A 24,866-nucleotide genomic window follows, 5' to 3' on the forward strand; every position below is an offset into this window, starting at 1 on the left:
AAAAGAAAGAAAGAAAGAAAGAAAGAAAGAAAGAGAAAGAAAGAAAGAAAAGAAAGAAAGAAATTGCTGTTAATGAACACATTGGTTTTAAAATAATCCCTAGCCTGCTGGAGGAGAGTGTATGGAACTTGTGTCTTTGTGGTCTGTGCAGAAAATAATGAATGAATGAATGAATGAATGAATGAATGAATGAATGAATGAATGAATGAATGAATGAATGAATGAATGAATGAATGAATGAATGAATGAATGAATTAATGAATTAATGAATGAATGAATGCACCTGAAATAGGCTTGTTGCACCATAACCTATAACGGCGCGCAGTGCATGCCCGCCACCCTCCCTACCTCTGTCTGGAGGTTCTAGGCGTTACTTAGCAGATGAAAGCAGAAGCTAAACCCACCGGTGACCCGCCTGGGGATCAAACTCGCTAATTATTGTCACAAGATGAAGGATTAACGCATTTCTGAAATAGCTGAATAGCTGCCTGTTTACCCGGCACAGACCCACCATAATAAACACTTTCTAATTGAATCCTAATCGCTATCAAATTGCCACAGTCCAGACTCGGCAGCAGTTCATAATTCTTTAATTTCTGGACGTGAAATCTTGGCCAACCGCGGACGCAAAGTTGCATATTAGGCGATAGAGCAATTAGTTCTGAGTCACATGCACAATTTGGAGCATTAAGCGCATTTCCACAAATGTCTTGACTAACAAATAACAGTATTTGGATGGCTTCCATATAAATTACCTTTTAATATACCGTAGCCTTATTCTAGACTAATTAAATAGTAATTAAAGTAGGTTAATGCTCATTAATTTAAAACTTGAATAAGGAATGAAGAAATAATTATACAATCCCATGCATACTGTTTTAATTTGCTTATCTTATTATGTAATGGGAAATAATTTGCGTCTGTATAGTTGGATAGAGTTGCACTTGGTTTATAGCTTTTTTTAATCACTTCTGGCTCTATCACTGCTCATGTTAAGCAATTTTGTCCTGTATGTGTTCTTTTTTGTGGTGCAGTCTTAAGAAGTGCATGGAAGTAGCAAATACCTTTTTTGCAAATGCACTGAATATGATGTTTCAAAAATACATGCATGCTTATCTTCTGCAGGTAAATTTAGATCATCATCAATCATTGGATGAAATGATCAATCAAACCAGAAGATTTTAGCAGCAGATTGGTTGTGTAGTATGTATTGACCTGTATTTGTTTGTATTATTCATGAATGAATGATCACTTAATGTGCTCTGCTTGATGCATTGCATGCATTAAAAGGTATTGGCTTATTATTGATTGTGATGCGGTCTATAAATAGCCTGGCCTCTTACAAATAAAGTTCTGAAAATACAACATAAATCCATACTTTTTGCTTGCATCCCCACACTTGTCGAAATTTTGGAATAAAATGACTAAATCTGGAGACTGTGATTGGAAGTTCAGGGAGACGTCACGTGCTTTGGGTCACTTGCAGTGTATAAACCCTTGGAGCCGGGTGCGCACGTGGGTGACGCTGTTGGGCCAGCCCTCTTCGGGTCCCTTTTGTTCAACCATCAAACATAAGCACCTTCTGCGATCCCGAGGGCTTCAGATGAGAAACAGAGCACCTTCTGCGATCCCGAGGAACGATCACTAAATCACAGCGCAGCAATGTCGAGGTCCTTCTATGTTGACTCTTTGATCATCAAGGATACGGTGCGACCCGGGCCACCCGAGCACCTGGGGCAGGACTTCCTTCTCCCCATGAGCATGCACTCTCCAAGCGTCATGACCGTCAGCGCGCCGATGTGCCCGTCAAGGAAGACTGGCACTTTTTGTGTGTGCCCGCTGTGCGTCACGTCCCACCTCCACTCTCCGCGCGGCGGCATTCCCATGCTGAAGAGCCCGTTCCCGGGAGCGGAGATGCAATATTGTCAAAGAATATCTCACCACCAGTCTCCGGCTTTGGCACACCACCCAGGACACACACCTGTCTGCACGCCCACCTACAGCGTCACAGACCCAAGGCGGTACCACTGTCTCTCTATAGGTAAGCCGCACCTATATTTTTTCACCTAACTTCACAACTAGAACCATTTTCAATTAATATTCGAATACATTTTATAATGCACCTTCAGACAATTTGAGGATTATCGACAATGTATACCTTTTACGCACAGATGTATGTGATGATATATAATGATATGTTGATTTATGCCACTTGCGTCGGGTGGATTGTAAACCTTGACATCAACGTAAATGATCGACTAAAACGTTATTTTCTTCCAACAGGCGCCTCCGAGAGCAGCCACATACAGAATGGTAAGAGGATGCGCACGGCTTTCACCAGCACACAACTTTTGGAACTGGAAAGGGAGTTTTCATCAAACATGTATCTTTCGAGGCTGAGAAGAATCGAAATCGCGACGTACTTGAACCTCTCGGAGAAGCAGGTGAAAATCTGGTTCCAGAACCGCAGGGTCAAGCACAAGAAGGAGGGGAAGGGCACCCAAAGGAGCGCGCACAGCGGTTGCAAGTGCACGAGCAGCCACACAGACTACCCAAGGTCAGAGGACGAGGAGTCTCTATCGCCCGCGTCTGCTTCAGAGGAGAAAGAGGTGTCACCGATCTGAGAGGAACACAGGGAAAAAAAGACTTCCATTCCACTATGGCACTTATTCTATACCCTACTTCAAATATGGATTATGACAACCTCAGGGCCACAAAAGCACTGCGCAAAAGTCTTAGAAGAAGTATACTGGACATACCCATTGTTGTATTCTATAACGTAATATTTAGTCCATATATATATATAATATAATACAAAAATAAAGAGTCAATTGTGAATAAATGTTGACGTTTAACAGTCATATAAAACACTTGGAAATATGAAAATACATGATCCTTTAAAAGTTGTTATCGTATACCAACGCCCCACTATCCTCAGTGTTGTCAGGTGTATATCCCACTCCTGTCAGTGTGCTTATGTGGCATTGAAATCCTTTGTAGCATAGGCCTTAACATGTTTGAAAATTGCCCTGAATTCACCTGATTTTGTGAAATATGTATATTTGTATTTATTATAATAAAACATTGGCCAGTTGCACCTCGGAGTTTATCTGCCAGTGTGTTTTCTGAACAGAATGTGCCCATTTTCGTTTTTTTCTTATATCAGTGATTAAGTTATTATCAAGAATACATTTATGCTTGAAAAAGGAAAAATATTGAAAACTATAGAAGAAATTGCATTCTTTTCTCTCTCAGTCTTAACCTGTCTGTCTGTGTTTCTCAATAAATACAAGTTACTTAATCTGTCTGTTTTATGTTAAGACCTACAATAATAAACACAGCATTGTAAATGCAAAGAGGTATGAAGCTTCATAAGCATATATAAAGGTGCTTTAAATACATCATTAAATCCTTATAGACTCAGACCTAATAGCATCACATCTCTTATTTCTATGTTATACAATAACCAAAATGGTTATTGCCTAAAACAGATTGCCTAAATTATTGTTGTCAGGTGATGTATAAAGTGGCATATTTGCAATAACATTTCCTTCATTTGATGAATGGATGATGCTTTTCCATATTTTATTTAGCCAGATACAAGTATTTTTGTCAAACTATTATAATCTATTACAATTACTGTTTTTATTGGGTCAGCTTTAAAATCAGAAATTATTTTTGTTATATAGTATAAATGTTAAGGCCATGTTATAGTCAATTTAATTTCAAATGGATGGGCTTACAACGTTCTATTTCTCCTCCGTTCTAATACACTCTAAACCCATGCTGTGATTTTCACAGTAAAATATTAGTAATTTCTTGTTTCACAGAATGAATTACAATACAATTCACATTTAACTATATATGCATGTTTTTCAATTTCACATGTGTTGCTTTGTTTCAAGTTTGTTTATTATTTGTCACATATAAAATACATGTACTTTACAGTGAAATGCTTGGTTCTGTATAGCCCCTATGTGCTTCATACAGTAAAAAAAAGTTACTAAAAAAGTAAGTAAAAGAGGAATATACAATACAATATACAATCTAAAGTACAACATAAGTACAATCTAAGTACAATGAGTGAAATTGAGTAAAAATGCAGACAATTAGGTACAAAACTTTAAGGTAAGGTGCAAAGTTGTGCCAAAGTTTGTGCCTACAGGAGTTTATTGTGAAACATTTCCACAGTAAATACTTACAAATATTCAATTAAAGGGGAATTTTGCAAGGTTTTATGGCGTCACACACAGATTTGGAAAGTGTGTTGGATTTAAGATTTGATGCAAGTAAGCACAATTTAAACAGCATATAAGAGACTAAGGTTTTCAAGCTTTTGAGAACTATTTTCAATCATGTTAAGCTTTTATTTATTTTTCTATTATTATGGATATCAGTTTTATTATCAAGGTTTGAACCTGGATATATGCATACAAAAGCTATGTCTATGAGCTATACTCACCTCTACAAGCAAAGCACAGTAATGTATTACTTGAACAATGTGTATTACTTGTGATAGCACTATTGAAAAAGCTTTAGAGCCTTTTCATAATGACGGGGTATCACCATTACTCATTTGATTAATTTGTCATTTTATAGGTTTGACATTAGTTTACAAGTTCAATTTTGTAACTCTTGTTTGCAGTCATGCTGAGCAGACATGTTTCATAAACATTATGGACCATGATGCCAAAACAGAAATGTATCACCCATAAATCAACAGTAGTACTCTGACCCTTTAGAATTTAAAAGTTTTGACATCACAGGAGGGAATTTGTTGGTGCGGATGTAGACATGGGCATGGGTAATTTTGTTGTACAATGTCTTGGAAACAATATAAACATGTCTCTATTTTCTTCTTTAAAGGTGACATCCATGTAACATGGCATTTTTTTTTAACATAACATAAATTTAGACACACAAGCATTAACAGTAAATATCCTAAGTAAATCACAGGATTATACATTTCAAATCAATATAAATGTAGTTTACGGGATATATATATACCTAATACTTGCAATCCAATACAATACATACATATGCTCTTGCTCGCTCTCCCCCCCCGGACCCCCACTTGGATAACCCATCATGGCACTTTTTCATAACTAATGCAGTGCCCATTCGAGGCATGGCCCTGTTCAGAACAGGCCAGTTGTTTGGCCCCTGGTATTGCTGCTTCAGTGTTGTCATGGGGCCGTGCTGGTTTAGAGTGCATGGCCGCTCAGAACGTGTGTCCGTTCATCAGGCCGATTGCTTGGCCCCCAGAAGTGCTGCTTGCAGCGTTGTGGAAACCCGCAGTCTGGCTTCTCGCAGCATTCTCGAAAACTCCTGATCTGAGCGACTTCGAACTCGACAGTGCACTCCTCTTGGGTCCTCAGCAATACACCCGCCAAACATAAAGGCAAAGTTTGTTGTTATAGTGCCACCATTTGGCAAAATGGCACCAAATTTGACACTGCACTCCTCAGCAATACACTCGCTGAAGCCGATTGGATGAACAGTTCTCGAGATATGCCAATGCAGGCTATACTAAACATAAGGTTTGTGGTTATAGCGCCACCATCTGGCCAAATGTCACTAAATTTGATGCCTGACCCCCCAGAGTCCTCAGCAATACACCCACTGAGGGTAAATCTAATCGGATCAACGGTTCTCGAGATATGCAAAGGATAGTCACACCGCAATGCATGGCCAAATGGTACCAAATTTGATACAAAGGTAGATTCTAACCCAGAATGTTCTGATTATGGCATGTAACTTATAGGCTATATGAACACCATGCATCGCCACCTTCAATTGTCAAATGATCACCTACAAAAGGTGGAGCATAAAGGTCACAAGTCTCCTCCCAATCCATGAATCCACTTCCTTGATGCTTCAGTGAGATACCGGGGATTCTAACTTTTTCAAGAGGACTGCCATGGGCTTCATTCTGTTTTTTGAAGGTTGTCAACCTGTTAAGCCTTAAGCTTTTCTTTATCATAAATCGATCAATAGAGATATCATATCATGGGGTATCATTGGAAAGCCACACTCATTGGCTACAACCCTGTGCAAAGGTTTTCGAGATCGCCAAATGATTGACGGAGCTAGAGCCCCGGGAGTCGGGGGTGGTAATGTGTACTTTTGCGTACTTTGGGGCACGCCTCACATATCGGCATGTAACTCGAGAACCGCTGAACGGATTTTGTCACCTGAAAGGGCAATCGACAGGCAACAAATAGGGCTTTAATTCTACATATATATTGTATTAAAGGAAATGCCCACCCGAGCCACTAGAGGTCGGAAAAGAATCGTCCACATGTGGGCCCTTGGATGTTAAGAGGTTAATGTTTAAAAAAAAATATGTGTAGCCAAGAGTAAATACCATAACCCTATCAAAAACAGTAGTCAAAGTGTATATTTTCATTTTTACCGATGTTTTATACGATTTATCGGAAAATGCTAATTATTGTAAAAAACGTAAGGAAATGACTAAATCCAGATTCAACCCTGCCATTGGAAAGAGGAGCATTTTCCCTATCCATAGATGTATGATTTGGCCATAATAAGGTCAAGGTCAAGTTCAAGGTCAAATATGAATTTATAATTAAAATCGATTATCATTAATTACTGTATCTACAAATCCTTCTGTTTAATCATCTTCCCTTTATTCATTTGCTTAGATTTTCTGTACACATGATCTCAATAAGGTGGTGAATGAGCTCAGTGAGCATTTTCTCATACCCGATTTGATTTTCTCGTCAAAGATGCAAAAATCATAATTTATATTATCCTTTTCTTCATTACAATTTACTCAGCCTAGTAACAGACACAATATTTCTGACACTGGAAATACATACCCCCAGGTCCCTAGATTTTCCTAGATACCAAGAACATGCAAATTGACCTTGCAGAAGTAAAGCAATCGTCTATATACTTAGGCATGTACCTTTAGGCGAAATATTTCTACAGCTTAACCTTAATTAAATTCTTTCAATCAACAAAAATCAATGTCTTGTAATCTAGCTCCATATGTTGTCTAGCATCTTCTGGCCTACTGGAGCATCAAGAGGGCTTCATCGTGGATACTGATGTACTGGTATAAGTGTGAAGTTGATTTGAACGGAAAAGTTATCTGTAGAGGTTGTTGTGTTGCATGTTTCAGGTGACATCCAGGCTGCTGATGTTGAAGAACCAACCCAACTCCCTGCCTCTCCATGGTTGATTATTAACTGTATCATATCAGTTTTAAGCTTGGAAGAGTACAAGCTTTCAGAGTGGCCAATTCACTCCCCTGTTTCTGTATTGAAATTATAGGAAGGCTGCAGGAGAGACAGGAGAGAAGCTTCTGGCAGGTTTTGATATAGTCCGGTGCTTTCTGAGGCAGGGAACTTGTCCGCCACAATATATGATCTATTTAACCCTTTCACTACCACACTACCAAAGGGTTAACCCTTTCACTGCTGACAATACAGAAGGGCAACCCTTTCATTACCACACGACAAAGGGTTAACCCTTTCCCAACCAGAAGTTTGTTAACCGTCTGTAGTGAAAGGTTAACCTTCTGTGTTAGTGAAAGGGTTAAAGCAGTGTTTGAATTATGTAGTATAACAGTATGTGTTCAGAAAAAAACAATCATGCAATACTGTTATTTTTGAGGAAGTGTACTGTATAGACTGCATAGCACAAATACATTTTCGTTTTTTATTCACCTTGCATTTTCCTTATGAATACATACCCTAATTTCATAGTCTGGTATATTCTTCATTCTGGCTTAATTAATTTGAAGAATACTATTTTATTGATTGGGATTTGTATTTTGTTTTGAAAATGTTTCTGATTCAATTAAAGGTTTATACGTCCTTGCTTGTGTTTAATCTGGAATTATTGTACTCTGGGGATCAATAATGGATTAGGCCTATATAGTATCTTTCAGCACGAGACTATAGAGGAAAAAAGCATTTGACTGCAAACAGGTATATTGCAAGTTTCATTGTATTGACATCCATATGCTCCATTTACATAACTAAATAATTCTCAATATTATTACAATACTTTATCAGCAACAGTTAAGTAATGTAAAATATACATTCCACAGCACTTTACTAGCAATTCAAGTTCACGGCTATGTTAAACAAATCACAGTAATTCCCTGGCAACTCGAGTTGCAGTATAACGAACTGTGAATCTCATTCTCCAATTATTTAGTTTTTCTCACCCACAGTAAAGTGTTGTAATATGACCACAGTAAATTCTTACAATCCCAGAGTGTTTTTCTGGCAACTTCTTTTTTTTGCCTGCATGACATTACTGTGAATTCCTATTAACAGGTTAAGAGTGATAGCCAATGGTCCATTTATGTGTGCTTTTGAAGAGATTTTAGTTGTCCAAAGCGAGTTTAATTGCAGTTTCAGTCCCACGTTGGTTGATTATGCTGCTATTCCTTCAAAACCACCGCACAAGGATATATAGAACTGGGCAAAGGCTTTGACAGGTTAGATTGTCCTGCCTTGGGACTCACATTTAGCCGTGGACCCCCGACGGCTGCAGGCTCAGAGGGCTTTGAAGAGACAGCTACAGGGTTCCTCCAAGAGCGAGAGGACGATTTAGTCACTGTTTCATTAAGCACTATTTGAACCTTTCAACTTATGGTAAATTAAGGGGCAAGCTAAAATGGAGCGAATCCGAGGGATTACGTAAGGACCATTGGAAATTAGTTAACGGTTAATTTAACTCGTCTCTGTCAGCGTTTGGGATACATTCCTAATTGAGAGGGGAAGCAGGTGAAGTTTTGGTCCCACGCGGACCTATTCAGAGCAAGGATAAATGGTTCCTTTTCAGGTCCTGCTGGTGATCATATATTATTGAGGGAAAGCCACCTAATGAATATATATTGAAGTTCCTATTAATCGAATTAGAGTTCACCCCTTGCAGGTGTGAAAGTGAAAGACCATCGTCCCATTAAAACTGATTAACAATGGGGTTCACACTGCAGTTTCCAGAAAGTTTCCCCCCTTGTCAGGCTCACGGGGCCTGACCTCGAACTGTCAGCCCATATAAAAGACTGAAGCTCATTTCAGTCTAACCCCATATTAGTTATAGCCTAGATAGTTACCATTAGTTCAGCTCGAGAAACACTCCCCCAACACGATCACATATTTGAATATAGGCAACTCGATGCTTTTAACATGTTATCTCGTCACGTGTATCGCGGGCTCAGAGCCGAATCATATCAGTCAGACAGCGTGGGGTGAGGGGTGTAAATCATGGACTACGTGAAAGAGACCATACCTTATATGCTGTAACGAGAACACTCCAAATGCGTTAGGCCCGGGCCACCATTGAAATTGTGGCAATTACGCATGACAAAAGACAATTAATAAGAGCGCTTTTCAGCCGGTTGCAGCTGCTGTCTCATGGGGAGATATATAGGCTAGAAGGAGCTCAAGTGCCAATGTGGAAAAAGAGGGGGAAAGTTTTGTCTTTGCCCAGAGAGAGACCTCTGCTTTGGTCATGAATCTGCAAGTACAATTTTGGCCCTCCATAAATGTGACACGCCTCTCCTCTAAGTCTAGAGTGCCATAAATCATGTCGGGCACCGCGAAGAGCAGGACTGTCCGCTGAGCTTTTCGTTTGAAACGTGATGAAACTGTGAATTCTGGACACGCGCCCAGTCAATGTGCCGTGTTTAAAACTGAATCTATTGGGGAAACCGGTCACCGCACAATATGCCATGAGCTATTGTCGTACTAGACCTTTTTTTGGTGTGTCAACCACTCCAGACTCTATTCGGTTTGGCTCAAACGTTACGTATCCAATATGTAATCAACTGCATTCAGGCAAATATATTTTTTTAAAACATTTCTTTGAAACAGAGCACATAATTGTATACATACTTGCCTTTGATAGTCTAAATTCCACTACCTTGTTGTAATTGAGGTCTATATACAGTGTATACAATCATTGTGATTGATTTCAGGCCTGTTTGCGAATTAGCTCATTGTTCAATTTGTGTGTGTGTGTGTGTGCGCGTTTGTGTGTGCACGTAACAGAGAACAAGCGTGTAAACTAAAATCAGAATTACTCAATTAATTTGGATGATTTTAGATTAAAAAACTATTTGGAACGTGTGGGTCCCGAGCTCCCTCTGCTCAGCCGATAACTGAAGTGGCTGGCAATAGGCCTGCATAATATCCAACGGGTTATTGTGAAAACTGCTAAGATCTCCTGAAAAAGCCACAGTTGAATTGTCTGTTCAGTGTTTAGGCCAAATATTCTTTGAGCAGGATAGCTCAAACGTTGTAGAGTCACATTGCCGTGCGTGGGGGTGTAGAGGAGACAGTGAGGAAAGTATAGCTATTTCAGCACGCTGGACAGCTCCCGGGGAGGCCGCCTCAAGAAGAGTATACCTCCTGCCGTTGACAGTCATCTGCAAGTGACTGTATTGATTGTCTGCCGACTATCATGGTCAATCAGGTGAATTTGGTGTAAGAAGTGTTGACCCACTAAATTAGAAGTTTGAGAGTGGCATAGTAGGCCTATCAACATACACCCACCATGTTTCACAAAGGTCAAAATAGTTAATTTACCATACAGGGCCAAGCTGACAACAATGTTGTCTGTTTCGATTAAATAAATAAATAATACCAGTTTTTTGTATTGATTTGCAATCATGTGAAACACAAATCACCTCAAATTGATGTGATATGTCAAAATGATATACACCTATATACGATATAGCATACTCTCATCAATTCATTGTCAATAGGTGTATCTTAGATTTAATTTCTTTGGTCATATTCTTAATTTACCTTACCATGCACCTGATTTCCCTTGTCAATGCCCCCTTGTGGACGCTTGGCCACAACATTAAGGAGGAGGGGGGTATAGTAGCCGGTCTATCTGTTGCATGTGCTGCGTATAGGTGATCTGTCTGATGATAGTGTGCAGACATCCGAACTGAATCATAGTCAAAATAGATCGAAATCCGTGCTTCAGCATGAAATGTGATTACAAGGATATTAACACAACATGTTCTTGGCCAACAGATGATGTTACCATATAACAGAGAGAGAGAGAGAGAGAGAGAGAGAGAGAGAGAGAGAGAGAGAGAGAGAGAGAGAGAGATAGAGAGAGAGAGAGATAATAGCTCCTATATAAAAACAGCGAGGCAACCATTTGCATTAGCTTTCACGTCAACGTGTTTTGTTTAACAAACTATTCTGAAACAAACAATGTGCAAAGTTGCATTTGATGCAAAGTGATGCTTTGGTTTGTTTTAAAGTTGGCTTTTTAAAGGGCATATATTTGTCGCATCGTTCTCAGGGGGGTATAAATTAACCTGGTATGGTTGTCATCTTATCATTTAAACTATGCGTTAGCGTACTATACTCGGTATGTGCATGGTCTTGGTCTCACACCCATATATAATTTCTGAATGGATGTTTTAAGTGGAGGTTGAGGAGAAACCTCAAAATACGAGAACCTCAAACCAGTTTAAGGTATAAGCTTGCTTACATTTTAGTTCCTTTTGTTTGGAGAACAAGACCCACTGTTCTTTCTCGCGCTTCGGCTGAGAGAACATGTGGAAGTAATTGCGATGATCGGCTGCAGCTCTATGTGTTTCTCTGAGGGAGCTGAACGAGAGGTGGGGGGGGGGGGGCCTCCAGCCCCCCAGGGCTCTCCTCCATGCACACCGGTCTGATGCCCCGCTTCACTGCTTTGAGATAGCAGAGAGATAGGTCATTCTATAGCCCAGTATTCTACACTTGCCTGCTGCAGGAGAACCCCACACTGTAGAACATTATATATGTAAATTGTCTCAATATTGTAAATATCAACTAAGCTTTTTGCATTGTTTTTGTTGTTGTTGGATCAACAAAACATGCAAAAGGATACTTGAAGATACACGTTGAGACAACTTATACATAGTTTTTCTTCTACAGTGCAGGATAGGGGTAAAATATAGCACCCCCTTCATAGTCGATAGCCGCAGCTGACGCATATAGATGCACCTATAAATTATACATTTTCCGCATGTAGCCAACAAAACGTGCTTACAAGGAAAAAAAATTCATGCATACGAAGAAGCAATAACAGCAGCACTAATTTTCTCTCTAATTGTGCTACATTTCCATATATTGTTTTTGTGTACGAGAAAGAGAGAGAGAGAGAGAGAGAGAGAGAGAGAGAGAGAGAGAGAGAGAGAGAGAGAGAGAGAGAGAGAGAGAGAGAGAGAGAGAGAGAGAGAGAGAGAGAGAGAGAGAGAGAGAGAGAGAGAGAGAGAGAGAGAGAGAGAGAGAGAGAGAGAGAGAGAGAGAGAGAGAGAGAGAGAGAGAGATGGGCCGCGGCATATGATGGTGTTAGAGCGCCCTCTATGCGTCTGGGACTTTAATGTTTCCAGGTCTGGGTTGATGCAGCAGAGCCGCCCTATGTCACATAATACAGTTTGTGTACAAACAGTTGTATCAGCCAACGTTTCATTATATTCTAATAATTAATCTATATGTTCCTCATAATTTAATCAAGCAAATAGCTTGTTGATACAAGGCCAGGGAGTTCAAAATAATCTATATCGGGGGGAAAAGGTTTATAAATTAATACAATTAAGTTTGAGCTTAATCGAAGCAAATCGAAAAATAAAACAATGCAAAACTCTGTACAATTAGATTTCGTATTCTCACAAATAACCCAAAGAAATGGCACATATCCCAACTGGTTCCGTAAAATCCGAGGCTCCCTTTATTTTCTCTGAAAGAGGGGGACTCTTATTTTGAAAAGCTCTCCAGAAAGGGGTGAAGAGGAGGGGGGGGGGGTCATTTCCTGACAGTTATTTACTTTCAGCCAGATGATTAGTTTTTTTTGGGTAGGATGGACTGTAACATTGAATCAATTACAGGTCGCTGCCTGTAGCCCAGGCGCAGTTGTGAACGCGGCAGTGGACGCAGACGGCGGGGCGCACATATGCTGCTATAGCAGTCGAGGACCGCGCGCGTTGAGGATTATTACCAGAAGCGGAGCCTTCACTACTTTTGGGGCGCTAAATGCTCCCGTCCTATTCATTTTGGATATATTCAATCGAACGGAATTAAAAAGGGGGATTATCAAAGGTAACTGAAAAGGTTATATTAGAATCAAAAGGATTGTTAAAATAAGTTATTTTACAAATGTAAAAGTTATTTGATTTTCAGATGTGGGTGCTAAAACAGTTAATAAATCAAATAGACTTCCTTTCTGCATGAAAATGCAGACATCATTTATACTAACGAGATTATTGCGTATAGCCTATACTTATATATTTTACTTAAGACTTTAATCTTCTTAAAGAGCTGGAAAAGTTTGCCCAAACTTTTTTTTTTACCAGTATGGGGGATACAGTCTGCTTCTGTGAAATTCCTGCATTAGGCAATCCATTATTTCTTCTTTAGAGAATTTTGTTTTCCGATGGACCATATGGTCTGACCTCCGGATGCCGAGCAGGGAGATGTCGCTGACTTGGCTGGATACGAGCGCTCAAATTCAGCCGCACAGCTGGAGGTGTCACCTCGAAGACTGAGGCACCATTGTGGGATGCTGCCTGCAACTTAATGGGAAACACATTGGAACTTTTATCTCAAATTATTTTCTTTCCTGCGCGCGGAATGTGTGGAATCAAATGGAATATCTCCAGTGGAGGAGACCTGGGCTTCGGGCTGCAGCACAGTGGAGTAAGAAAAGTGGAAAGAAGAATTTGTCATCTGGGACGCGCAACTAACGCAGTCTACTTGCGCACCAAGGAATGATGCAAATACTTATTTCAGAACTGAATGCCGCATATAGAATATTAGGCATATGGTCTAAGTACAAGTAACATACTGCAAAGAGATATCAAAGTAGATTACTCAAAGCGTTATCGTGAATGCATTAACGCACTTGGATACCCCCCCCCCCCAGTATGCTGAGTGCATGCTTGCCATGCACAGTCTCTTTACACTGGTTGTTTCCTTGCAATCATTCCCATGGAAATCATCTGTTCACATGAAGGATTTAATTGAACCTGTGGAGAACAGTTAACAGAGACATCCTCAGCTGTTGCTTAAATGTATACGCTATCGAGCCCATAGCAGAACGACGCATTTGGTACAGTATAGCTGCAGCACATTTGTCAAGACGTTTGGTGGGAGCGAAGGAATTAAGAGGGGAGGACAGAGTCTCGCCAAACTAAACCTGTAGATCTACACGTTATGGCTCGACCATCCTTACCGAAGGCCATGCAGAGTCTTTACCGAACTGAGAGTTGTACTTGTAAAGGAGTGTAAGGAGTGTGCACAAACATGTCAAACAGGATTAGGGCATTTGTCAGACGATTCCCACGTGAATATTTGCTTTACAGACTGTTCTGTGGAGTGGGTCGCTTAATTATAGAGTTAAGCTAAGCCCAGGGTGGCCATGGGATAATTAGCCTGTCCCGGATGAGCCAAAGCGAACAGCCACAAGCTTTGTAGGGCCGACTTTTTTTTATTTATTTTTGCAACAGTACTTTATTGTTTAGGAGCATTATGGAGATCCAACATATATGAATACAAGTCCTGAATAGTGAAGATAGGTCTATATGTGTGTGTGTGTGCATGCAATGAACACGGGAAGAAGAAGAAGTCACAAAACAGGGACATTCAAAGTCAGGCATTAAGTGTTGTCAATAGGTCTAATGTCGAAAGTTAGATGAAATTGGATGTTAATGAAAGAAAAACAAAGGAAGAAAAAAGTCGTATATCATTTTCTCGTCGAAACTGCGTGAAATGATCAAGCCAGGCGCTATACATGTTCATCGCTGAGCCTGCGCGCCTCTTGGAGGGAGCGTCCCGCTCTGCTTTGACCGGTGATGGAAGCCAGGGTCCGAACATCACAGGGTCTGCTCACTAGAGAGATAACACACAGGCCATGGGAATGTGAGTTGATTAGAGCACCATGACCAACGACCAGCATGGTAAAAAACAAGGTCTGCGGGTGATTAGACCCTGGTCTATAGCCTACAAGATTATAGAACGATCCTTGACTAATCTATGCATATTATTTCAATTTGGAAATGTCATCTTCTCAATGTTTGGATAGAAGAGCAGTTAATTCCAAATTAAGTTTTTCGTGGGGATCTATTCAAATCATGGGCCTGGCCTCGTGTGGATCTTGTGATTATTAAAACAAAGAGTTGGCATTTGCTTTTAGAAAATCTATAGGAAAACAAGCCGAAATTGTAATCCGAGGATGCCCGATGCACTCAAAAGGCGGACTATGTCGCCCTCTAGCGACAGCGGCTAAATTCGCTCTCGCATCTGGTGAAGAGAGGACGAGCTGAGTCAACCAGCCTGCGCATCCATCAAATGTCCATAGAGACAAAAACCAAACCCCGGACAATCACCAGCTTTGCTCTCAACAAAATGCGCTTCAAACACAAGCCTGGTTATGACAGTCGAACTGCAGCGGCAGAAGACAAGGAAGCCAAAATAAACCATCGATTAATTGACAAAAATAACAGAGTTATCCAAACAGTTAAGCAGTGTTGAGAGACAGCAGCCAATCTACTGTGGCACCACTCCAGATTGATGAATGACGTTTTGTTTTCTTTTTAGGGCAAACCTTCCGCGGTAATGGAGGTGAAGACATATCTCATCGGTGGGGTTGTCTTGTTAGGAGTCTTGGCAGGTAAGAATTGTTGTTCGTTCGTTTATTGAATCACTTTTACTCGACTTTGCATAAACACGGAGTGCCTAACTTGGAGACAAAAATAATAAAATAAATACATCTTCCACGACTAGTTACCTCCGGACTGTCACGGCCGACCATCGTATCGAACGAAGATGAGTTCGTCCTCCAGCCGCTGTCCGTGTTCAACATCAGCTGCACCGGCAAGAGGAACGTCGTGTGGGACGAACCCCTTCCGGACAACACGTTCGTTATTCCCGGATACTACACTTCAACGCTCCTCATCTACAACGCCTCTGCAGCACACACTGGATATTACACCTGCACATACGAAACCAAAGAGGGAGAACAGGAGGATGAGGATGACAACAGAGCTGACATATATGTCTTTGTCCCAGGTGAGTTTCTATATATGGCTACATTTTACATTTACTTTTTGTCATTTAGCTGACGCTTTTATCCAAAGCGACATAGAAGTTTTGTACGACAAGTCAGCAGGAGGGTACAACTCTTATCAGCTGAGTAACAATGTTCATCAAAGTGTTGAGTGCTGCAGTGTGGGTTAGAATTTAGGACGAGTGCATGACAGTAAGAAGGTTATTTATTCATTTTCTTTGGCTAATTGATACATAGCAACCAGTATGTCTTTATTGACCCTAAAGAGACTCCCTTGGGCCTGTTTTTATGTTACATTTGTTTATATTAATTCTACCCCTTTCAATAGGTTTTATTAAGTTAAATAATCTTTATTTTCACAACTAGGTGTTGGAAAATTACATGTGGATAACATTTTTACTGGCTGATTATCTTATTTGGAGGAGTAACGGTATTTTATAGTTAAAAAAAGAAAGAAACTGCGTTTGAACTGAACCAAATCCCATGACAGAAATGACATGATGGCGCTGATCCTCTGGTTTGAACCCCTCCAGATCCCCAGGCTCCGTTTGTTCCCGAGGAGCCTGAGAATTTGGTCGTCCCGCTGTTCCCCGGTGTTCCCGTCATCCCCTGCCGCGTCTCTGACCCGCTGTCCCACGTCACCCTGAGGAGCGTCCGCAGCGGAGAGGAGATCCCTGCTCCCTACGACAACAAGATGGGCTTCATCAGCCACCTGGGCCCCGGGCCCTACCAGTGTGAGACCAGCGTGAGCGGCAAGACAGTCAGGAGCGTGGTCTATACTGTGGAGGATCACACAGGTATGTAGAGAGGGTTTATATGTGGTGGCCATGGCCATATGGAACACAATTAACGTTTAATGAGCTAAATATACATTTAAAATAGGTTGTCGAGGGAAAGTCACAGTGAGAGAGATGAGAGTAACAAGAGTAGGGATGTGAAGCACTTTGGGCTGCAATTCTTGTATGAAAGGTGCTATATAATACAGTTTATTATTATTAATGGCAAAACTATTGTTTTGTATTCCATTCGAAGAGCAATATAAGGATATAAATTATAATAATAAAAAAGCAACATTATTGAAACCCAGCTGTTAACACTCTCTCAGAGTCTGTTTACCACTGAGAGAGATTTAGGGTGATCTCACTGTATGAAGAGCCATGACATCATATCATTACCACTGGGGGATGACTTCACAATCCTGATGACACTGTGTGTGTGTGTGTGTGTGTGTGTGTGTGTGTGTGTGTGTGTGTGTGTGTGTGTGTGTGTGTGTGTGTGTGTGTGTGTGTGTGTGTGTGTGTGTGTGTGTGTGTGTGTGTGTGTGTGTGTGTGTGTGTGTGTGTGTGTGTGTGTGTGTGTGTGTGTGCGTGCGTGCGTGCGTGCATGTGTTTGTGTGTGCGTGTGTACACGTGTGCACAATGCATATGTGTGTGTGATGATGGCTTAACCCTTGCACTTAGAGAGATTATCTCGTGTTTGTCGAGTTGTCTCTGTCCTGGGACCTGGCTATCTGAGATGATGGTGCTGACATGTCCTCTCTGGTGGCTTGCCCTCTGCAGAGGTGGAGGACTTCCATGTGGAGGTGAAAGCCAGCGAGGAAGCCGTGAGAGTGGGGCAGCCTTTCAACATCACCTGTGTCGCCCCCACGGGAATGGCCTTCCAGCAGCAGTGGCTCCACCCTAGAAAACAGGCAAGACAATCATCTCTTTTTCCCTCTTCATAGTTCTTTTTTAGTCTAGGGATGCAACAACACCACTTTTCCCTCTGTGCCGATACTGATTCGCAGTCCTAAAACCAGTATGGTGCAATACCATACAGATCTGATCCAGCACTTTTATTCAACAGTATAGACATAGACTATTAGTTTGGAGTCATTGGACAAAAAACCCCAATAGAATAAATTTTTATCCAGTTGACTATATTCACAGTAGCTATTTTGCTCTTCTGTCATGCTCAGGTTGGGTTCCTTTCAACCCTGTTCACACCCAATGTTGGAACAGGGTGGAAAGGAACCCAACCTGAGCATGACATACAGTAAGAGAAACATGGCCACCATGGGAATATGGTAAATAGAGAGATCTTATATGCTTCTATGTGGCAGAAATGCAAAAAACACAAACATACAAATGATTCCACCCAGAGTTTACCCTACCCAGCACCCTAGTCTGAAGTCCACGTAAACACAACCCGCCCCTGTGTCCGTACACAAGCAGATCATTGCCTGCAGTATTCACACAGCGTGTGAGGGGGTGTATTGATTAATATAGACTAACCATGTTCCATACACAACAATGTTGCGTACAGATGACCATTTCCCACTGATAGTTAAATGAAAACGCATGGGTTGTGGATAAAATATCTATATCTGTGTTATCTTCATTCTCAATTCTCCAATTTCATTCCCAACCAAGGACAAGACACACAAAGCATTTGTCTCATTAAGATTTGAGCAAGTTTGCGACCAAATATGTTCCAAAAAGTGACAGTGTGGGAGGCGCATGCCTCAGAGACTGCAACAAAGTTGTACATTTATATTGAATGTGTCATCATTTGTGAAATAGTTCAGCTTATGCTCAATAATGCTTTCAAACGGAAGATGTTTGAAATATCAAGTCAGGATGATATGCATTATGAAATATGAAACGCCATGCCCTCACTCACCTAGGTGCCACCCCTCCTCTAGACCAAGTGCATGCTGTGTGCTACATGTCCAAAAAGGCAACTCTGGGCAATGCCCGCACCCGATTCTCTGTGCATTGTCCCGAGTGCATGTCGGGAGAGGGCTTTCGCTTTGATCCCTGACCTGTTGCACAATATCCAACTTTAGTCTTAGCGAAATCCTCTGAAATCAATACCCTGTTTTAGCTTGGTATCAGCCTGATATCTGATACCAGTATCATTCGGTATCAGTGCATCACTATTTCAGTCTGTTTTCTACACTTTCTCTGTATCTGAGTCTCTATCTGTGTCTGTCACTTTGTGACTATATCATTTGCAGTTGCTTTTATATTACTCTTTTACTTGGCTCCTGTTTATGTCGCTCTTCTCTCCCCCCCCCCCCCCCCCATCTCCTGTCTCTGCATGTAATTTCCCCTGTAGAGACTGAGCCTTAAAGCTCCACTATGTAGGCTATAGCTTTGGGAAGAAAAAAGCGACCTCTAGGACAATTAGATAGAAATGCTTCAAATCAGTTTATTTTATCAACACAAGTCCAATATAAATCACATTGACCAACGCGAACCGTAGAAGAGGCTTGTTTGTGGTTGTAAATGTGTTGGAGGGTGTAGGACACCACAGCCAAAACAAAGGTAATTTCTTGTGTTCCAGGGACACTTTATTAATTGATTTCTAAAGATATATATTGTACACACATTTTGAGACGTCAGAGGTTTAAACTTTTATTCCAAAACTACACAGTGGAGCTTTATTTGAATGAATAATGTTTTTTGAACCTAGACTTAGTAGTGTAATGTAACTGTGTAATAAATGTATAACTAGAGATGACAATAAGTAGGAAAGCAGGAGCTCTACACTGTTATTACGAGAGCTGTACCCCAGGGGTGCTCAAAACGTTTCAACGTGGTGGGCCAAGTGCCAAAATGACTAGAGGGGTGCAGGATAAAGAATACAACTATGATACAACTATTGATATATTGTAACAATTAAAAAACAGTGTCATGTCGATATTGTTAATATTACTTGTATGTACTAATGGGCAAATCTTCCTCAAATGTAGAAAATGTAATAAAAATAGACAAAATCTCTGTAACCCTTTGGCGGGCCAAAAATAATGTTGTATAGGCCCACAGGTCTTACTTAATCCAAATCCTGCCCCTATGTGAAACAGTAAGAAAGTAGTTTGTTGAAGTTTGGCACGGAGACAGTTGAAAAGACAAGGAGCGTAATAAATCATCTGACCTCCAGGACCTTGGGATGTGTAGAGCAGATATACAACTCACTTCCACATAACCCCTATAAACCCAACTAAACATTTTGTGTGTGAGGTGTGCACGTTACGTGAAAGAGTAGAAGATTAATTTTACGCTGTTTCCTTTAAGTGTTTGTACGTTTGTGTGTCCATGTGCCTTCCCATAAACCCTGCAGCATATTACGAGTGAACGTCTGTTTTAGTGCATGGGATTCCTCTAAGTCCTTTACCAGAGACAAGAGAGGGTAAGAGAACGCAGGACTCCTGGCTTTGGTCTCAGTTGCAATTACAGGCTTTTAAAAGGCCCTGTGATCCTAACGTATCTCCTGTGGTGTGTTTTAGCCATCAGCTTTTCAGCACTGTGCTGCACATCAATTCTGATAAATGGAATTAAACAGTTTTATTGGTAAAAAGAAAAAGAAAAGGCAAAGCACATATATAAAAGAGATTAGATACTTTATTTCCATGACATAGGAAGTGATTTTTTTTCTTTCTTTTTTTACTCTGTCAGGGAAGTCTTCAAGTGTTTCTCTCCACAAAGGAAGCATGGTGCTTTTTTAGAGTACGACAAACTAATAGCAAGATGTTTTATTGGGTAATTTAAGAAAGACTTAACCCAAAGAAGGCACTGGAGGTCTTGGATCATAGGCTACACAGTGTTGCTTCTTTTTATTATTAGGTGCGACGACTAATGTTTTCAACGCAAGCACCTTCACCAGTGTCAAAAAATAAAAATAAAAACCTGGTTCTGGTTAAAAAGTCCTCCCTTCTTTGCGGTTAAGTCTTTGTAAAGCTACTCATGGATTCCTTTGCTACACGTTAGTCTGTATCGGCCTTGATGTCGTCTGGCTCCAGAGGCTTAAGTCTGTGTGTGTGTGTGTGTGTGTGTGAATCCAGTGAGCGGAATATTAAATCTTCCTCTTGTTCCTCCTCTGTTCCAGGCCGCGGACGCCATCCAGAGGAAGCAGACGCTGCCCGACCGGGTCGTCTACACTCTCAGCGTCCTGCAGGCCACCTCCCAAGACACCGGCGTCTACGAGTGCTCCATCGCCAACGACTTCAGCGGAGAGATCAGAGCCGAACGCGTCGCCGTCACTGTCTTCGGTACGGTCGCCACTGCCTTTCGTCTTGACAAAAACTTGATCCTGTAACTGAACCCTGTCACGAAGAACCATATTACTCCTTTTTTATGAATAGATTTTTTTTGGACGGCCGATGTATTTGCAGTTGCAAATCCGAATCACGTGAGAGTGTGAATGTGATGTCACATAGAAATATCACAAGAAAGTGTTCATCCTCCACTTTAACTATGAATGAGCTCAACACTCTTAACCTAATAATGTTTCAAAACCCTGTTCCTTAAAACTTAAAACGGAGTTATAGGTTTCTTCATCTAAGTTACTCAGTTGACCTATCTCAAACCCTGCCCTCTTTTCTTGATCCTTCAATCACAACTGTTGCTTTCCTTGGTTTCCTAAATTCAGTCCACCCGCATTTGTACTTGTGAAATACAGTTTAGCTGACCTGTGAAATAGTGTTTTCCGTATTTTGAAACCTAAAAATAATATATAACTCTGAGAATACATGGCGTTTTCACGGTCACTGGGTGGAGTTCATGATTTAACCACTTTATATACTCTACCGCAGTCTGCAATGGATCTTCAGCACAACTCCAATAACATGATGATTCACTCAAACCAAACTACATTTGAATAAGTACTCATAACCTTTAGTTAATTCAGTCTCTACTTTTACTGTATTCTCATCAGGATCCAGTCACCTGAATCCATTATGATTTCCCATATGTGTGTGTGTGCGGTGCTGTTAGGGGCAAGCACTGTGGTCGTGCTTCTACTCTACCTTCCTACGGAAAAGGAACACCTCTGCTTTCATCATCAGCTCCTGTGTTTTACTATGGGATGGCTTCAACAGATGTGTGCCAGACTTTCATTTCTCCTTTTCCTCCTCCCCTCTCTCTCTCTCTCTCTCTCTCTCTCTCTCTCTCTCTCTCTCTCTCTCTCTCTCTCTCTCTCTCTCTCTCTCTCTCTCTCTCTCTCTCTCCTCTCTCTCTCTCTCTCTCCCTCCCTCCAGAGGAGAACTCCTTCGTGACCCTGGACCACAGTGGGATCGGAGCCGTGGAGTTTGTCAGCCTGCTGGAGGAGACAGAGTTCACCATCCTCATCGACGCGTACCCCGCCCCCAAGGTCACATGGCTCAAAGATGGAGCCGCCATGTCCGAGAACTACTACTCTCTCACCAAAACCAGCCACCTCGAGGGGAATCGGTGAGGACAATGTCTCGTCCGTTAGTTTAGCTCCATTTAGATTTATTCCATCTGTCTCAACGGCACAGTGACTAGAATGTGGCTTTTCTAATAGAAAACAAAGGCACATTGTCAGTGGTGAGAACAACACATGAAATTCTAGCAGACTAGTCTGACTCCTCAGGGTCTCCCACTCAACACGTTTGAGACGGGAAGGCTGTCTCTGTTTTTCATTCTGAATGTGTGTGAATGTCTCTTCCTCTGGGCAGGTATCAAAGCGTCGTGACCTTGCGGCAGCCCTTAGAGAAAGACAGCGGTAACTACACCATCGTGGCCGTCGGCGGCTCTCACACGGCACACTTCTCCTTCATCCTCAAAGTGAAAGGTAAGGAGACATGGAGGATATCCCTTTGTCCGTCCTAACAATAGCTTGAATCTCACACCACTAGAGAGCCAATGTCCCCAAACCCCCAACACTAGCACAGCCGACAAGGGGTCAAATGACCCCTAGGCATTTTCAATAAATGTATCCTCGTCACTCGGTCGAGCTCCAGCTCTGTCACTCAATGACTTTTCCTAAAAGTACCCATTTTATCTGGCACGGTTTCTGAAATTTCTAAATGACTTCAGGAAAATGTAATTAGAACGTTATTCCACATATAGAATATATATGTGGAAAGTCACAGCACTTTGTGAGCGTCTAGCACAGGGGTGGCCAACCCATGGCTCGCGAGCCGCATGTGGCTCTTTGCCCATCAATGTGTGGCTCTTCCATCCAAAAAAATAAAATAAAAATTATAATATCTTTATTTATTATTATTATTATTATTATTATTATTATTATTGTTTTGTCACTCAAACCTGTGGTAAACCTCATATTTTTATATTAAGAGGTAATTATATAGTTTACACTGTTTATTCTTCTCATATCTCTCATATAAGCTGTGGGGTCATCTGACCCCTTCCGGCGGGAATCAGTGACATTTTCTCCATGGCTGTTCTAGTATTAACCGCCACCCCTCTCTATGCACAAGAGAGAGAGCTGGATCCCCTTCTCCACCTCAGTGTTCTCCCAGAGGCTGTGATGAGAGCACCCCTCTTAGCCCAAGCTCATTTAACATGTACCTTGTATATGTGTTTTCACTGTTAAACCTATATTGATCATGAAGATCCGTCTGCGACATAATTGATGAGTTCGGTTCCACCACAGAGGACCTCGACAAAACTAATATCCAACTAATGTCCAGTTGTCCACATAAAACCTGGCCCACATTTATGATTACACGTCTCTTGGGGTTCAAACCCCATTTAGATTAGATTAGATTCACTTTATCATATGTATCAATAAGAGTGCGTCTGACCCCCAAAAAGGTTTATCTATTGATTGATTCTTTCATCCTCTGGTACAGTGTTGTTATGCAGGTCGTCTCCCACTGCGTCTGTGTGTATTTGACCCCCGTACGTCTCTGTGTATTTGACCCCCGTACGTCTCTGTGTATTTGACCCCCGTACGTCTGTGTGTATTTGACCCCCGTACGTCTCTGTGTATTTGACCCCCATACGTCTGTGTGTATTTGACCCCCGTACGTCTCTGTGTATTTGACCCCCGTACGTCTGTGTGTATTTGACCCCCGTACGTCTCTGTGTATTTGACCCCCATACGTCTGTGTGTATTTGACCCCCGTACGTCTGTGTGTATTTGACCCCTGTATGTTGTGCGTTTTGTTCCTAGCCTCTGGCGCAGTGCTTTTCCACCCGGCCTCGGCCCCCATGCTGCTGCCCCAGAGGGATGAGATGGTGGTGACCCTCCACACGGCCTTCACCCTGACCTGCCGGGGAGAGGCGGAGCTGGCCTGGAGCACGCCGATCTACCTGCCGGAGCAGACCCAGGAGGACAACAGCGGCCTGTTCGTCACCACCGTCACCGTGGACAGCGCCACGGCCGACCACACCGGCTTCTACGACTGCTTCTACAGCGGCGAGAACGCCACGGAGGAGATGGAGAAGAGCAGCATCTACATCTTTGTGCCAGGTATGGGGCGCACAGTGGAGTGTGTGTGTGTGTGTGTGTGTGTGTGTGTGTGTGTGTGTGTGTGTGTGTGTGTGTGTGTGTGTGTGTGTGCGTGTGTGTGTGTGTGTGTGTGTGTGTGTGTGTGTGTGTGTGTGTGTGTGTGTGTGAGACTGTGTGTGTGACTGTGTGTGTGTGTGTGAGACTGTGTGTGTGACTGTGTGTCACTGTGTGTGTGTGTGTGTGTCACTGTGTCACTGTGTGTGTGTGTGTGTGTGTGTGTGAGACTGTGTGTGTGCGACTGTGTGTGACTGTGTGTGTGTGTGTGTGTGTGTGTGTGTGTGTGTGTGTGTGTGTGTGTGTGTGTGTGTGTGTGTGTGTGTGTGTGTGAGAGACTGTGTGTGTGTGACTGTGTGTGTGTGTGTGTGTGTGTGTGTGTGTGTGTGTGAGACTGTGTGTGAGACTGTGTGTGTGTGTGACTGTGTGTGACTGTGTGTGTGTGTGTGTGTGTGTGTGTGTGTGTGTGTGTGTGTGTGTGTGTGTGTGTGAGACTGTGTGTGTGTGTGTGTGTGACTGTGTGTGTGTGTGTGTGTGAGACTGTGTGTGTGTGA

The 24,866-nt window shown here is 41.8% G+C and overlaps 2 protein-coding genes across 4 annotated transcripts in view; both read left to right on the forward strand.

Annotated features, from left to right (window-relative positions):
• Positions 1 to 1,662: 1,662 nt before the first annotated feature.
• gsx2 (GS homeobox 2) lies at positions 1,663 to 2,757 on the forward strand (the record flags this gene model as incomplete). Its single annotated transcript, XM_084338066.1, has 2 exons — positions 1,663 to 2,041; positions 2,284 to 2,757. 2 exons carry the CDS (start codon positions 1,663 to 1,665, stop codon positions 2,622 to 2,624), a joined length of 720 nt encoding a protein of 239 aa, XP_084194192.1. The 3' UTR covers positions 2,625 to 2,757.
• Positions 2,758 to 12,918: 10,161 nt separating this feature from the next.
• pdgfra (platelet-derived growth factor receptor, alpha polypeptide) overlaps positions 12,919 to 24,866 on the forward strand; it is a 36,215-nt gene continuing 24,267 nt past the window's right edge. For all 3 annotated transcript variants that reach the window (XR_014619433.1, XM_084309281.1, XM_084309282.1), the window contains exons 1-9: positions 12,919 to 13,091; positions 15,588 to 15,660; positions 15,774 to 16,058; positions 16,590 to 16,853; positions 17,616 to 17,746; positions 20,926 to 21,088; positions 22,076 to 22,268; positions 22,517 to 22,632; positions 23,980 to 24,279. Coding sequence is in view for 2 of the 3 variants with exons in the window: in XM_084309281.1 (XP_084165407.1) it covers positions 15,606 to 15,660; positions 15,774 to 16,058; positions 16,590 to 16,853; positions 17,616 to 17,746; positions 20,926 to 21,088; positions 22,076 to 22,268; positions 22,517 to 22,632; positions 23,980 to 24,279 (1,507 nt within the window). In the remaining variant the exon portion in view is untranslated. The remainder of the gene's footprint in view (positions 13,092 to 15,587; positions 15,661 to 15,773; positions 16,059 to 16,589; positions 16,854 to 17,615; positions 17,747 to 20,925; positions 21,089 to 22,075; positions 22,269 to 22,516; positions 22,633 to 23,979; positions 24,280 to 24,866) is intronic.

The sequence above is a fragment of the Notolepis coatsorum genome, assembly GCF_963971535.1.
Source record: "Notolepis coatsorum genome assembly, chromosome: 2".
NCBI classification, from domain to species: Eukaryota; Metazoa; Chordata; class Actinopteri; order Aulopiformes; family Paralepididae; genus Notolepis; species Notolepis coatsorum.